Source organism: Callorhinus ursinus, unplaced genomic scaffold (assembly GCF_003265705.2).
Source record: "Callorhinus ursinus isolate GAN/ISIS: 27379988/994484 unplaced genomic scaffold, GSC_fseal_2.0 scaffold17, whole genome shotgun sequence".
Lineage (NCBI taxonomy): Eukaryota > Metazoa > Chordata > Mammalia > Carnivora > Otariidae > Callorhinus > Callorhinus ursinus.
In genome coordinates this window covers 36,656,663-36,671,957 of record NW_027397079.1, presented here as the reverse complement: position 1 = coordinate 36,671,957, position 15,295 = coordinate 36,656,663, and the positions used below count along the sequence as shown (strand labels likewise).

At 35.8% G+C, this 15,295-nt stretch overlaps 1 protein-coding gene across 4 annotated transcripts in view; it reads left to right on the top strand.

Moving 5' to 3' along the window:
• Positions 1-15,045, top strand: part of LOC112834857 (disintegrin and metalloproteinase domain-containing protein 18-like) — a 192,441-nt gene extending 177,396 nt beyond the window's left edge. For all 4 annotated transcript variants that reach the window (XM_025886326.2, XM_073902519.1, XM_025886325.2 and 1 more), the window contains one exon: positions 14,691-15,045. In XM_025886326.2, coding sequence (XP_025742111.1) covers positions 14,691-14,733 — 43 coding nt within the window. In that variant the 3' untranslated portion in view covers positions 14,734-15,045. The remainder of the gene's footprint in view (positions 1-14,690) is intronic.
• Positions 15,046-15,295: the final 250 nt, after the last annotated feature.

Sequence of the window (15,295 nt, the reverse complement as noted above, 5' to 3'; positions counted from 1 at the left end):
TGTGTGTGTGTGTGTGTGTGTGTGTGTGTGTGTGTGTGTGTGTGTACCTCATCTTGCTCAACATCATGGCATCAGGGAAATACAAATCAAAACTACATGCTATTCTTACATTTGTTATTTTCTTCTGGTGACCGGTTAACTCATTGAAAACAAAAAACCCTCATATAAGTCCTTAAACATAACATCACAAATGATGATTTTAGCTTCAAAGTAATGTTTTTGTTGAAGGATATATTACTGGTCTATTTTATGAAGAAATTTTTATCTGTACACACCTTACATGTATATTGTTCAGGGGTGATGGATCATATTCACTAAAAGAGAAAGCAACTTAATTGGCCTATCATGAAACTCTGCAGAGAAAAAAAGAAAGAATTCAAAGGTAATGATATTGAGGGGTAATGATATTGAGGGGATCTGAGTAATGTGCATGCTCAATGCATCTCCACAATCCAAAAATTTCGACTGCCCCAGACTCAATAAATATCCCTTTATAAACAGTTTTAGTAGGCCTGGGATATATATCTTTAGATCTTTCATCTTGTGTATTCTATAAGTTATATATACTTGGAACCATTGAAAACATGATTTTTAACCAGTCGGAAATAAAAGTATTTCACCTTATAGATATATATTCATTTTTGTCATGTATTACCTTCTTAATTTTATAAAGGACTTCGAAGTTCAACTAACTTTGGGATATCTAGCATAGAACCATCTGTCCTGGAATCATCAGGTATTCCTTTAGGAGGGCAACCTAGGCTTGATCCTTAGAGAGTCCTATTTCCAGAGTTGTCTTAATCAATTTCTTGATATCTTATGCTACAGGTAAGAAAATCTTGACTCTGGAATACAGTCACCTCAACCTTGAGTAGAATAGTGAAAGTAAGAGAGTTGACTTATCTGGTTTTCTATTTTTGTTTATTTTCTTCATTAGTTTTCCAAAGTAATTTTTATCCATTTTTTGTTATATTTTGGATGTCCTCTGCAAGAATGCTCTTTCGGTCCTTGCTCTCCATGACACACTCGGTCTTTGATTTGAGTGAACTTATGCAAAATTAATAGATAAAATATTGGATCTTCATACAAAATATGGTAATCTGGATCACTTGTCATTCTGTTCTTCATAAAAATAGTCATTGAAATGAATAAAATAACAAACTAATAAAATGTTATATTAAGTTAAACCCTGATAAAAACTAGAAGCCAGCATAGTGGTTATCAAAAAATGAGGAAAGCTCCAGCAAGGCTGGCAAAGTTGAGGAAGAATACTAGGAATAGCCTTAGTATTTCTGGACACTTCAAACAACGTGTAAACTGTGCTAGGAGGCCAATTCAAACCCAAATCTAAGACCAAGATTTCACAAGAGGGGTTCAATTTTACTGTATGTGAAATAGGAAATGATGATTGTGTCCAATATTGTGTTTCTTATATTTTTTTTAATTACCAGTGAGGCTGCAAATCTTTATTTTCTTCTGGGCCATACTGTTTTTTTTTTTATACAGAAATTACTTTTCATATCATTTGAGCTCTTCTCCCTGTTTGTTTATATTTTATCTTTTACAGAAGTTTTATACACACACATACACATATAGTTTACTAATGCTTTTTAAAAAAGATTTTATTTATTTGAGAGAGAGCATGAGTGGGGTGAGGGGCAGAAAGAGAAGCAGACTCCCTGCCGAGCAGGGAGTCCGACGCAGGACTCCATCCCTAGACTCTGGGGTCATGATCTGAGCTGAAGGAAGGTGCCTAACTGACTGAGCCATCCAGGCACCCCTACTAATGCTTTTTTATTTATACATGAATATTCTTTCTGGATTCTTATTGAATTTATAAAGTAATTAGAGAATTGATAGCTTTGAGTATTGTGTATGTCTATCTTGGAACATGTAAAACAGGAATAAGTTCAAAAAATATCAAATGATTTTTCATCTCATAAACGGATAATTGTTGGCTTGCATTGATACATTAAATATGTGTGTGAACTATTAAAAACATACAAGAAATACACAACACAGTATGTGCAATTTTAAAAAAACATCAAAGTGAACACTTGTGTCTCCTCCAACAAATTAAGATGTAAGATATCACCAGTAACACTATCCAGTTCTGGGATCTCTTTCTAGGAAGAGTTTTAATTATTATTTTGATAATAATTGTTGTAAAATTATTATTTTGATAATAATTGTTGTAAAAAAATAATTGTTGATAAAAACTGTTGTAATCTATTCATATTTTATGTTCTTTCTTGAGTCAGCTTTGGAAATTTGTGTCTTCTAGGAATATTATTTCATCAAAATATAATATTTTGTTACATAAAATTGTTCATAGTATATTTTCTTGCAATTTCTGTAGGACAGTAGTGAACTCTTGCATTTTATTTCTGATTTTGTGTCTAATCTCTTTTCTTTTCTTAAATTTAGTTAAAGCTTTCTTAATTTTTACGCTCACCAATGCCTCTGCACTGTTTTTGGTAGAGTTATCAAAACTCTTAGTTGTCAAAATTGACCAGCATTTTTGAACATTTCACTTGTTTTGTCAGTAATATTTCACTCTGTTGACCATTCTCTGCTTTCCTGAAATTCTTTTCTTCATTACAAGGCAGGTCTATTAAAAACAGGTTCCCTCAGTTCTTATTTTCAGTTTCTTGGGTTTTTACTTGTAGTTAGTGGGAGTGATTAAGTGACAGCTTCATTACATGCCAGACTAAAAACTGAAAGTTTGTATATACTGTTTTTTATAGTCACCTACAAATCTGTCTTTAACTCATGCTCTTTGCCTCTTTATATGGATTAGAATTACTACCTTATGTAATTTGCTTCAGGCTGAAAAATTGCTTCTATTATTTCTATTAAGGAATGTCTACTGGTAATAAATTCTCCCAAGAAGAGAAAATCTCTCTCCTAGATTTTTTTTAAATCTGTGAATATCTTTATTTGACTATCATCATGGAAACATAGTCTTGCTGGATATAAGATTCTTAGTTGACAGATTTCTTTCATTCACTATTTTCATACACCATCAAATTGTTTTTCTGTTTCCATTGTTTCTGATGAGAAGATGATAGTCTTAATGAAATTTCATTGTAGGTGATAGTTTATTCTTACTACTTTTAAGATTATTTTTATGTCCATCTTTCAAAATTTTAACTATCATGTGTCTAGGTATGAATCTCTGTGTCTATCCTACTTGGAATTCATTGAACTTCTTTGATGTTGAATGTCTTTCATCATATTTGGGAAATTATCAGCCATTAATATTCAGATATGTACTTTTTTCTCCCATGTCTCCCTATTCTTTTTAGAATCCATTAGCTATATGCCAGGGCGCTTCATGGTGTCTACGTTTATGTAAAGCTCTTCTCATTTTTTTTAATTTTTCCTCTTTTTCTTCTAAATATTTATCAGTATGGATCTGTGTTCAAGTTAGCTAAATCATCTAAAACTCAAATCTACTGCTGAGCCTTTCTTTTGACTTTTTCATTTTAGTTATTGTACTTTCAACTCCATAATTTCCATTTGTTTATTTTTTTTAATTTCAATATTTTTTGTTTTCCTTTTATAAATTGAGATATGACTGATATACAGTATTATATAGTTTTAGATGTACAACATAATTATTATATATATATGTTGCAAAATGATCACCATAATTTTAGTTAATATGCATCATACAGACACACAAAATTAATTTTTTTCTTGTGATGAGAACTTTTAAGATCTAGTTTCTTTGGAACTTTAAAATATGCCATACAGTATTATTAACTACGGTCACTATATTGTACATTACATCTCCATGATGTATTTATTTATAACTGGAAGTTTGAACCTTTTGACCACTTTCTCTTTTGTTGCCCAGTCCCCAACCTCAACCTCTGGCAATGGCAAAATTTTCTTTGTTTCTATGAGCTGGTTACTTTTTGTTGTTGTAGACATTTATTTTACTTAGATTCCACATTTTCCTTCATATAAATACCCAGAAGTAAGATCGTTGGATCATATGGTAGTTTAACTTTTTAATTTTTTGAGAAATGGCCGTACTGTTTTCCATAAACGCAGCACCAACTTACATTCCCACTAACAGTGTAATTGCTTCCCTTTGTTCCTCATCCTTGCCAATAGTTGTTATTTGTTGTCCTCTCGATAATATCAATTCTAAAGTTTCATTGTAGTTTTGATTTGCATATCCCAGATGATTAATAATGTTGAGCAACGTTTCATATATCTGTTGGCCATCCATATGGCTTATTTGGAAAAAATTTTTATTCAGATTTTGTGTACGTTTTTCCAATTAAATTGTTTCTTGTTTTTCACTCTTGAGTCATATTAGTTCTTTTTATATTTGGAACATTAACCCCTTCTCAGATATATGAATTGCATCCCATTCAGTAGGCTGCCTTTTCAAGTTGTTGATGGTTTTCTTTGCTGTTTAGAAGTTATTTAGTTGGGGGGGGGGGCAGAGCAAGATGGTGGAGGAGTAGGAGACCTGGATTTCATCTGGTCTCAGGAATTCAGCTGGATAGGGATCAAACCATTCTGAACACCTACGAACTCAACAGGAGATGGAAGAAAAGAGTAGCAACAACTCCCTGAACAGAAAAGCGACCACTTTCTAGAAGGTAGGATGTGCGGAGAAGTGAATGTGAGGCGATATTAGGGAGGATAGACAGCAGGGGAAGGGGACTCCGTCGGCCACTTCTGGCAAGTGAAAGAGCAGTGGAGCACAAAATTGGAATATTTAGAAGTCGGCTCCGCTGAGGGATGTCACTCCAGTGGCTAAGCAGGGGATTGGAACCCTCATGGGACAGTGTGGTCTCAGGACCCTTGGGGTCACAGAAAGACTGGGGGTGACTGAGTGCTGCAGAGCTCCCAGATATTGGAATGGGGAGGCCGGCTACAGAGACAGAGCCAAGGAATGGGATCTTAGCTTGGGGTTGCCATAAACTGTAATCAATGACACAGTCAGGCCACTGCTCCACCAGCAGGGACCCAACAAGCGGCAGATCTGAGGAGACTCCCCTTCTTCCCCTGGGAGGAGCGGCAGGGATCTGCTGGGTTTGGAGACTCTACACTGAGTCGGGTGCCAGAGATAGAAGCGCTCAATCACAGGCTGGGTGAGCACAGAGTGTGGCTGGAGACTGGGGAGATGGGAGTGATTGATTGCTTTTCTCTGGGGGCTCACTGAGGAGCAGGGCCCCGAGTTCTCGGCTCCTCCGGGGTGGAATTGGGAGGCTGCCATGTTCACTCTCGTCCTCCAAAGCTGTACCAAAAGCTTGCAGGGAACAAAAGCTCCCAAGAAGAACCCGGAGCAGATTACTTAGCCCGACAAGGGCAGGGCAATTCCGCCTCTGACAAAGACATTTGGGAACCATGGCAACAGGCCCCTCCCCCAGAAGATCAGCAAGAACAACCAGCCAAGACCAAGTTCACTGATCAATGAAAACAGCAGAACTCAGGGGAATACTGCACATACAATTCATGGCTTTTTTATCATGATTCTTTAGGCTTTCAAAGTTAATTTTTTTAACTGTCTTTTTTTTTTTAATTTTTCTTTTTCCCATTTTCAACCAACATCTTATCAATCTCTTTTTTAAAAAAACATATTTATTTCTCATTTTTAGAGTCATATTCTATCACTTCATAGTAGTTACCATTATTTTAGGCATATATATATAAGTTGTTCTCTCTATAAAATTTTGAGATGCAGTTTCTTCTAACAGATCAAAATATACCCTAAATCTCTAGTGTATGGCTTTGTTCTAGTCTCCTGCCTGATCACATTCTCTCCCCCCTTTTTTTCCCTTCCTTCCTTTCTTTTTTTTAATTCTATTCTTTCTTTTTTCAAACAACTTCTTACCTTATCAATTCATTTTATAAAATTTTTTATAATTTTCACTTTTACAGTCATATTCCATCCCTTCATCATATCAACCCTTATTTTGTACAAATATAAGTCTTTCTTTCTATAAAATTTTGGAAGGCACTTTCTTCTAACAGACCAAAATACACCCAAAATCTAGTGTGTGGCCCTGATCTATGAACCAGCTTGATCATATTTGATCATATTCTGTATTTTTTGTTTTGTTCTGCTTTTGTTTGTTTTTATCTTTTTCTTTTTTTTTTCTCTTTTCTTTCTTTCCCTTTCTTTTCCCCTGCTTTTAGGTCTTTTCTGATTTGTTTAGAGTATATTTTCTGGGGACGTTGTTACCCTGTTAGCATTTTGTTCTCTCATTCATCTATTCTCCCCTGGACAAAATAACAAGACAGAAAAAATCACCTCAATGAAAAAAACAAGAGGCAGTACCGACTGCCAGAGACCTACTCAATATGGGCATTAGTACGATGTCGGACCTAGAGTTCAGAATCATGATTTTAAAGATACTAGCTGGGCTTGAAAAAAGCATGGAAGTTACTAGAGAAACACTTTCCGGAGAAATAAAAGAACTAAAATCCAACCAAGTCAAAATAAAAAGGCTGTTAATGAGGTGCAATCAAAAACGGGGGCACTAACTGCTAGGGTAAATGAGGCAAAAGAAAGAATCAGCGATATAGAAAACCAAATGATGGAAAATAAAGAAGTTGAGAAAAAGAGAGATAAACAACTACTGGATCACAAGGGCAGAATTCAAGAGAAAAGCAATACCATAAGATGAAACAACATTAGAATAATTGGGATCCCAGAAAAGAAGAAAGAGAGAGAGGGGCAGAAGGTGCACTGGAGCAAATTATAATAGAGAACTTCCTTAATGAGGGGAAGGAAACAGGCATCAAAATCCAGGAGGCACAGAGAATCCCTCTCAAAATCAATAAAAATAGGTCAACACCCTGACATCTAATAGTAAAACTTACGAGTCTCAGAGACAAAGAGAAAGTCCTGAAAGCAGCTTGGGAGAAAAGATCAGTAATTTATAATGGTAGAAACATTAGATTGGCAACAGACCTATCCACAGAGACCTGGCAGGCCAGAAAGGACTGGCAGGATATATTCAGAGCACTAAATGAGAAAAATATGCAGCCAAGAATACTCTATCCAGCTAGGCTGTCATTGAAAATAGAAGGAGAGATGAAAAGCTTCCAGGACAAACAAAAACTAAAGGAATTTGCAAACATGAAACCAGCCCTACAAGAAATATTGAAAGGGGTCCTCTAAGCAAAGAGAGAGCCTAAAAGCAACATAGACCAGAAAGGAACACAGACAATATACAGTATATATATATATATATATATATATATATGCAGCCATCAAAAGGAATGAGATCTTGCCATTTGCAACGACATTGATGGAACTGGAGGTTGTTATGCTGATTGAAATAAGTCAACCAGAGAAAGACACATATCATATGACTTCACTGATATGAGTAATTCTTAATCTCAGGAAACAAACTGAGGGTTGCTAGAGTGGTGGTGGGGTGGGAGGGATGCAGTGGCTGGGTGATAGACACTGGGGAGGGTATGTGCTTTGGTGAGTACTGTGAATTGTGCAAGACTGTTGAATCACAGATCTGTACCTCTGAAACAAATAATGCAATATATATTAAAAAAAAAAGAAGATAGCAGGAGGGGAAGAATGAAGGGGGGGAAATCAGAGGGGGAGACAAACCATGAGAGACAATGGACTCTGAAAAACAAACTGAGAGTTCTAGAGGGGAAGGGGTTCGGGGGATGGGTTAGCCTGGTGATGGGTATTAAAGAGGGCACGTTCTGCGTGGAGCACTGGGTGATATACACAGACAATGAATCACGGAACACTACATCAAAAACTAATGATGTAATGTATGGTGATTAACATAACATAATAAAAAAAAAGAAAAAGAAAAAAATCTAAAAAAAAAAAAGAACAAATCATGATCCATAAGGAAATTTTGTATGTGGTCAAAATTAAAGATACCCGATTTGAAAAATACCTTGTTAAGAAGGTAAAAAAACAAGCTTCAGTCTGGTAGAATGTATTTGCAAACCATATACCCAACAAAGATTTTCTATCTATAATATATTTTAAAAGTTCAAAATCAACAGTTGAAAAAGAAATTTGGTTAGCAAAGTGCAAAGACATGAACAAAGACTTGACTGAAGAGTATATACAGATGGCAAGCAAGCACATTAAGTTACTCTTAACATAATTAGTCATTGGAGTAATGCAAATTAAAACCACAATGAGATATCACACTTTTCCCAACAGATTGACTAAGATAAAAAATAGTAATAATAGTAAGTACTGATGAAGATGTAGAAAATTAGATCACTCATACTTTGCTGGAGGAAATACAAAACAGTATAGCTACTATGACATACAATTTGTCAGCCTTATCATGCAACTCAACAATTTCACTCTTGGGTATTTATCCTAGAGAGAACTTTTACATTTATGCAAAAAACTATAAATGAACATCTATAACAATGTTATTTGTAATAGCTAAAAACTAAAAATTATCCAAATAATCTTTTGATGGATGACTAATTTAACAATGGAACATTCATACCATGGGTACTACTCAGGAATAGTAAGAAATTATTAATACATGACACAATTTTGGTGGATCTCAAGGGAATTACAGGAGAGAAAAAACAAAGCTCAAGAGCTACTATATGATGCCACTTATATAAAGTACTTGCATTACAATTATAGAAATAAAGACCAATTAGTAATTGCCAGGGATTAGGAACTGGGAGTAAGGCAGATAGGTGTACTATGTAGGGGTTACATGGTTTTGTGTATGTGTGTGTATGTGTGTGTGTGTGTGTGTGTGTGTGTGTGTGTGGTTGTAGAACAATTCTGTTGATTTTGGTGTCAGACACACTAATCTATACATGTTATAAGATAGAATATATTTATACACATATAAACATGTCAGTGCATGTAAACAATGATGAAATCTAAATTAACTCTGTGGATTATACCAATGTTGATTTCCTGGTTTTGACAATGTAATAAAATCATGCAAGATTTTACCATGAGCAAAAACTAAGTAAAGGGTATACACTTGAAATCTCCCAGTAAAAATTTTTTAAACTTCCTATAGATTTATAATTATTTCAAAAAATTAAGTAAAATTAACTTTTTCCCCAAAAAAGCCTATTAAATGATTCCCAAGAATCTACAAAAGAGGATAAAGAAAATGACAATAATAATATATAGCAAGGTGTTAAATTGAAACCCAACCATATCGAGTCAATAAATTTAAGTAGTCTAAATACTTCAATTAAAAAAAAGCAGAAAATGTAAGATTGGATAAAAATCAAGAGAAATATAGCCTGTCAACAAGAAATCCACTTTCAATCTAAAGAGAGAAATGGGTTAACAGTAAAAGATGTACCATGCTAACACCAACCTAAAGAAAGCTAAAGTGACTATATTTCTATCAGCCAAAGTAGTCTGAAGAAGAAATATTATTTTATACCAAGAGTATAATTTGATCATTTAATCATAATAAAAGTATCAAGTCTTTAAGAGCACATATAATTCCTTCATTTCTGACAGCATTTGCTCTATGTATCTGAAGCTCTGTTATTAGCTGCATAAGAGAAAAAGTCACAAATATCATTAGAAGTTTCAACATCTCTCTCTCAATATAAATAGACTGAAAAACAGTAAGAATAAAACACTAATTAGCAGCATGATCTTTCAGAGGACCTCACTACAACCACAGAAATCACATTTGTTTCAAATACACCTGAAACATTTCACAAGTTAGACCAAATGTGTGTCACAAAAAAGCAACAATAAATTCAAACAGATTCAGATCATGCAAAATATGTACTCTGAACAAATAGAATTATATTTGTTGTCAATAACAGTAAAAAAATCTTAAAACAGTTTGGAAAGCACACATATTTTTAAGTAATTCACTGATCAAAGAAAAAAATCACCAGGGAAATTAGAACATATTTGAACACAAGTTGAAAATAAAAACATATGATAAAATTTTTCAGCTATATATAAAACAGTACTTTGGGGAAAATTTATACTATCAATAATTTATATTAGAAATCTAAGAAAGTTTAAATCAGTTACATAAGCTTCCACACAAAGAAAGTAGAAAAAGAAGAGCAAATTCAACCCCATGTAAAAAGGAAATGAAATTATGAAGTTTAGAAAATAGCAATAACAAAATAGAAAACAGGAAAAAAAATTGATGAAACCAGTGAAACAAACAAAAGAAATGTTTCTTGGGGAAACATAAAAAAAAAATACTAACTGTGTAACCACATGGGTAAGAATGAGAGTAGACAATTACAAATATCTAGAATGAGAGAAGATCCCTCATTACTGATCCTATAGAGAATGAAAAAATACTGAGGAAATATTATAAAAGTGTTAATACTAATAAATCTGACAACCTAAATGAAATGGACAAATTCCTAAAAGACTAAAACTATCAAAGCTTATTCAAAAAGAAATGGGGAGGAGCTAAGATGTTGGAGTACTAATGGGACCCTAGATAGATAAATATCAACTCATTCTGAATACCTGAGAAGTCAAACTGAGGATGGACAGAACAAACTACACAACTAGGAGAGAAGCCACAACATGGAAGGAAGGAGGTGTGGGGGTGTGATTTGGGGGAGAAACAGATAGCAGGTGCTGCCAAGGGGAGGGAACCCTGGTCATGAAGAGAGACTAGAGAGAGAGAAGCACACAGGGGATCACACAAGAAAAACACTTCCCCAAAGCCATGACTGGAAAGAAGAAGGGGGCTGATATTCATGAGTTTTTTAAATCAGCGGGGCTCACAGACTGGAGTTTTAGAGGTCCATGGAAGGAGCCCTGACCGTGTTGCAGTGCTCCTGGAGAAGGAGGGAACAAATGGTGCCATCTGAGGATCCCCTGGGACACGGAGGGAGAGATGGTTCCTCCTTGTTGGAGTGCATCTGGGAGAGGTGCATTTCCTCTCCAGGAACAAAAGAGCTAGTGGGACCTATTACCCTCCCCTGCCCTTCAGCATAGGTGCAGAGACACCTGTTGAGAATGACTAACCTGCACACTGGCTCTTTGCTGCACTTTACTCCAAACTCCACAGCTCTTTGGTGCAACTGCTCTTGTGGGGCAAACCTGTGTCAGTCTCAAAGCAGCAAGATCTACCCCCAGAAGACCAACATGGGCTTGTGCCCCACCAGGACCCTAAAGTTGGGAGTTTTAAAACTCAGCCTGCCTGCCTGGGATAGAACACAGGTGCACTGCACTATCAGGAGGGCAGATGGCCAGGACACACACAGGGTGAAGGCAGGGATCTGAGGGATGTCTGGGACATATGAGGGGAGATTGTTCAGTTTTGGAAAGGCTTCCCATATAGTGGTGGGCACGAACTCCCCTCTCCAGGGACCAGAGAGACAAATAACAACATAAGAAAGATACTATAAATTTGTATCCCTCATGAAAGTGGATGGAAATTTTAACAAAATTTAATGAACTGAATCCAATGTTATATAAAAAGGGATAATATATCATGATCAAATGTGATTTATTCAGGGAATACAAAGTTGTTTTACCTTAATATTCAACCAATAATTTACCATATTAGACTGGATTTTTTAAAAGATCAACTCAACAGATGCAAGAAAAGCATTTGACAAAATCACATCAACAGTCTAATTCCTAACCTGCCCTAATTTTCAATCTTTATCAGTTTCATCTTCTTTCTTGATTGCTGTTCCCTTAATCACTGAAATCATCTGTATGATCTACAAATTCCCTTTGGACAACCACTCTTCTTTCTATATATTTTTCTTAAGTTGTCTAATTCACTCTCTTTCCTTCACATTGCCTTTTTAAGTGTTTAATTCAAATTGTAAGGATCAAAATTTATCTCCAACAACCTATTGCTGGTCCACAAAGACCTCAAATTCAACAAGTCTTCAACCCAATTGATTATCTCCCAACTCCTGCACAAATTTATCTCTCTTAAAATTGGTGATACTATCATCTGAGTTGCTTAGTTGCCTTAACAATTCATCAAGTTTCATATCAAATCAATCAACACGTCTATTTTGTTCCCTATATGTTGTAAGGGTAAATACAAATCCTGGCACCAGACTTGAAAGAAACTAACACACACATATTCCCCTTTTTTAGCTTATTTCCTTTAGAAAATGTAATTTTTTTTCTTTTTTTTATTATGTTATGTTAATCACCATACATTACATCATTAGTTCTTGATGTAGTGTTCCATGATTCATTGTTTGCATATAACACCCAGTGCTCCATTCAGCATACTGAATTGAGAAAATGTAATTGTTAATCCATTCTCTGTCTCTTTGGGATGTATGTAATTCTTCTTGAAAATTAAATAAGATTTGTCAACTTCACATTCCAGGAATATTTTCCTTAAGGACTTTGTAGACAGGCATCTATTTCAAATGTAAACATTAAGGAAGAGAGCTTCCTATCTCTCTCGTTCCTTGGGAGTTTAACCTTGGTGTCTGGTTCCAAGCTGTAACTTCTTGGTTATCCTAAAGAAACTGGAAATTTTATTTGTACTTTGGATAAAGAGAGTTAACATGTATGATATGGACTGTATCTGCTTGGTTACATAAAAGGGTGAGATTTCTTTCTGTCTTTGCAATCTCCTTAGCACAACTCAGTTAGGTTTAGCACTTATTCAATAATAAAACTGCTTTGTTCCTTTCTCCATTTGTGAAGAGGATTTTTGGTGGGTCGATAGAGATTCTATTTTTAATTACTTTTCCAAAATACCTCTCATATTTCTATTTTCCCTCCTCATGGTTTAGCCATGAGGATATTGACATTTCTGGCCTAAACTATGTCAAATTCTTCTAGGGGATTTACTGTCTCCAGTCCTCATTATTCCTAACTCACCATCCCTAGGACTATGATAAGTTACTTTTTTGAGACAAAATATCATTCATTCACACTTAAAGATTTTGGATGAGTTAATATTACTCTTTGGAGAAAATTTACTGACTTTATACAAATCATTTACTCATCCAATTATGGTTTAAGTCTCAAATGTGACATCCTTTCTGTATCTATATTTGATATATGCAGAGAAAACAAATTAGCTATATTCCCAGAGAACTTTGTATATCATGCTAACAATGAATTTATGATTGCTAGCTATGACATCTTTTATGCATATCTGGTTTCCTTCAGTCTCTGAAGGAGACTCCAGGCTGAGCCTGGAGCCTGACATGGGGCTCCATCTCATGACCCTGAGATCATGACCTGAGCTGAAATCAAGAGTCAGATGCTTAACTGACTGAGCCACCCAGGTGACCCAAGAAGTAAATACTTGAGTAAAATAAACGGACATGGATATTTTATGATTAAATATTATATTATTTGCTACTGAAACAAATATTTAGAAAGAAGTATGAGAATTAAACTTTCTAAAAAAAACTTTTTTTGTTTCTGTTAACAAATAGGAAGAGCAATCAATATTTGAATTTGTCTATAGGTATTTATTTTAAGGCATATCAGCACAAGTTTCATGGAAGGAAAATTTAAGAAATCTTGTAAAAAATAGTCCTTATGAAATTGAAATTAGGTCATTCTGTTTTAAATAAATGAAAAATTTTTCCCAATTAATATGGAGTTCACACATTGAAAGGCAATAGAGTTAGCTTGGAAAGAGCTGCCATTTCATGGTTTAAAATACAGGTTGATTACTTGCTTAATTTCAGGATTTTTTCCAAAATTTATTTTTTATTGTAGTAAAATACACCTAACATAAAAATATACCATCTTAACCATGTTTATGTATATAGTTCATTGCCATAGAGTATATTCACATTGTTGTGAAAATATCACCACCAAGCATCACCTGAACTCTTCATTTTGCAAAACTGGAACTCTATACCATTAAATAAGTCCACATTTCTCCCTCTTCCAAACCCTGGCAACCACAATTCTGCTTTCTGTCTCTAGGAATTTCACTACTCCAGGTACCTCAGATAAGTGGATTCATACAGTATTTGTCTTTTGTCACTGGCTTATTTTACTTAGCATAATGTCTTCAAGGTTCATCCATGTTATAGCATATTGCAGAATTTCCTTCCTTTTTAAAACTGAAATTTTCCATTGTATGTACATACCACATTTTGCTTATCTGTTCATCTGTCATGGATACTTGCGTTGCTTCCACCTTTTAGTTACTGTGAATAATGCTGCAATGAACATTAGCATACAAATCTCTCTTCTGGACCCTGATTTCAGTTATTTTGGATATATACCCAGAATAACAGAGTAAATGGCAACCCCAAAAAATGGGCAAAAATATTTGGAAAGCATATATCTGATAAGGGAACTACTGAGACTCAACAACAAAAACAAGCACCTGATTAAAAAATGGCCAGGGACCACTTAGTCTCCTAAACATAGATTTTTTCTAAGAAACAAAAGTGTACAAAACTGAATAAACATATTTTGATTATTTTTCAGTCATTTCATAGCCATAATTATTTTGCCTCATACTCAAATTATAAATCAATACTAGAATAATAAACACATATTTACATTTGTTTAGTGTTTTATTTGGACTCCTTAGTTTTGTAAGAAACAAACGTATCTATAATAGAATTGATTTTTGGATTTTTAGTGTTATTTCTTTTCATGTGTGTGTTTTGACCTGAGACTTAAAATTAGAAATCCAGCAGTAGATACGGTTAAAACAGACAACTGTCTGCCACTAAACATATTGTGAATTTCCATTTTCTGTTTTCCTTCACCACAGTAATTCAGCCATTGTGCCAGAAAACTACGACGTGAACTATTAACATTGCCAAGCACTTCACCAGCAGATGGCCCATTTCCAGAGGAGAAAATGCACTTTATGACCCTCACATCCCTGAATGTGCTTCCAGTGTCCGCGTTTTGGAAAATAAAACCCAAGCCCACGTGGGCAGCAGGACAAGTTGGCGTGTGCCTCCAGCGCGCAGCGGGTGGTGGGTGGGCGCCCGGGACTGTGACTGCCACTGCGACTGCCACTGCTCCTGGGGGTCCGCAGAGGGGCGGGGTGGGCGGAGCAGCCGCGCCCCCTCCCCCACCGCCCGGCCTCTGGCACAGACCCCAGCCCCACCCGCCGGGAAAGCAGGTCCCGCGCGTGCTGCCGCCGTTCCGCAGCCAACAGCCATCACGGTGGCAAGGCTGGCAGGCCCCGCAATGCTGTCTCTCCTGCTGACCTCCGCGGGCCCTCGTGACTGAAGAACCCTGCTCCATAGAGGGCCACCGGTCGCAGAGCCTCTGGGCATGGCGGGCCCCAGAACCTTGCTCCAGAACTCCGGGTCTGGATGGGGAGAGACCAGCGTCTTGTCAGAGCCCGCTTAGAGTCAGGATCCT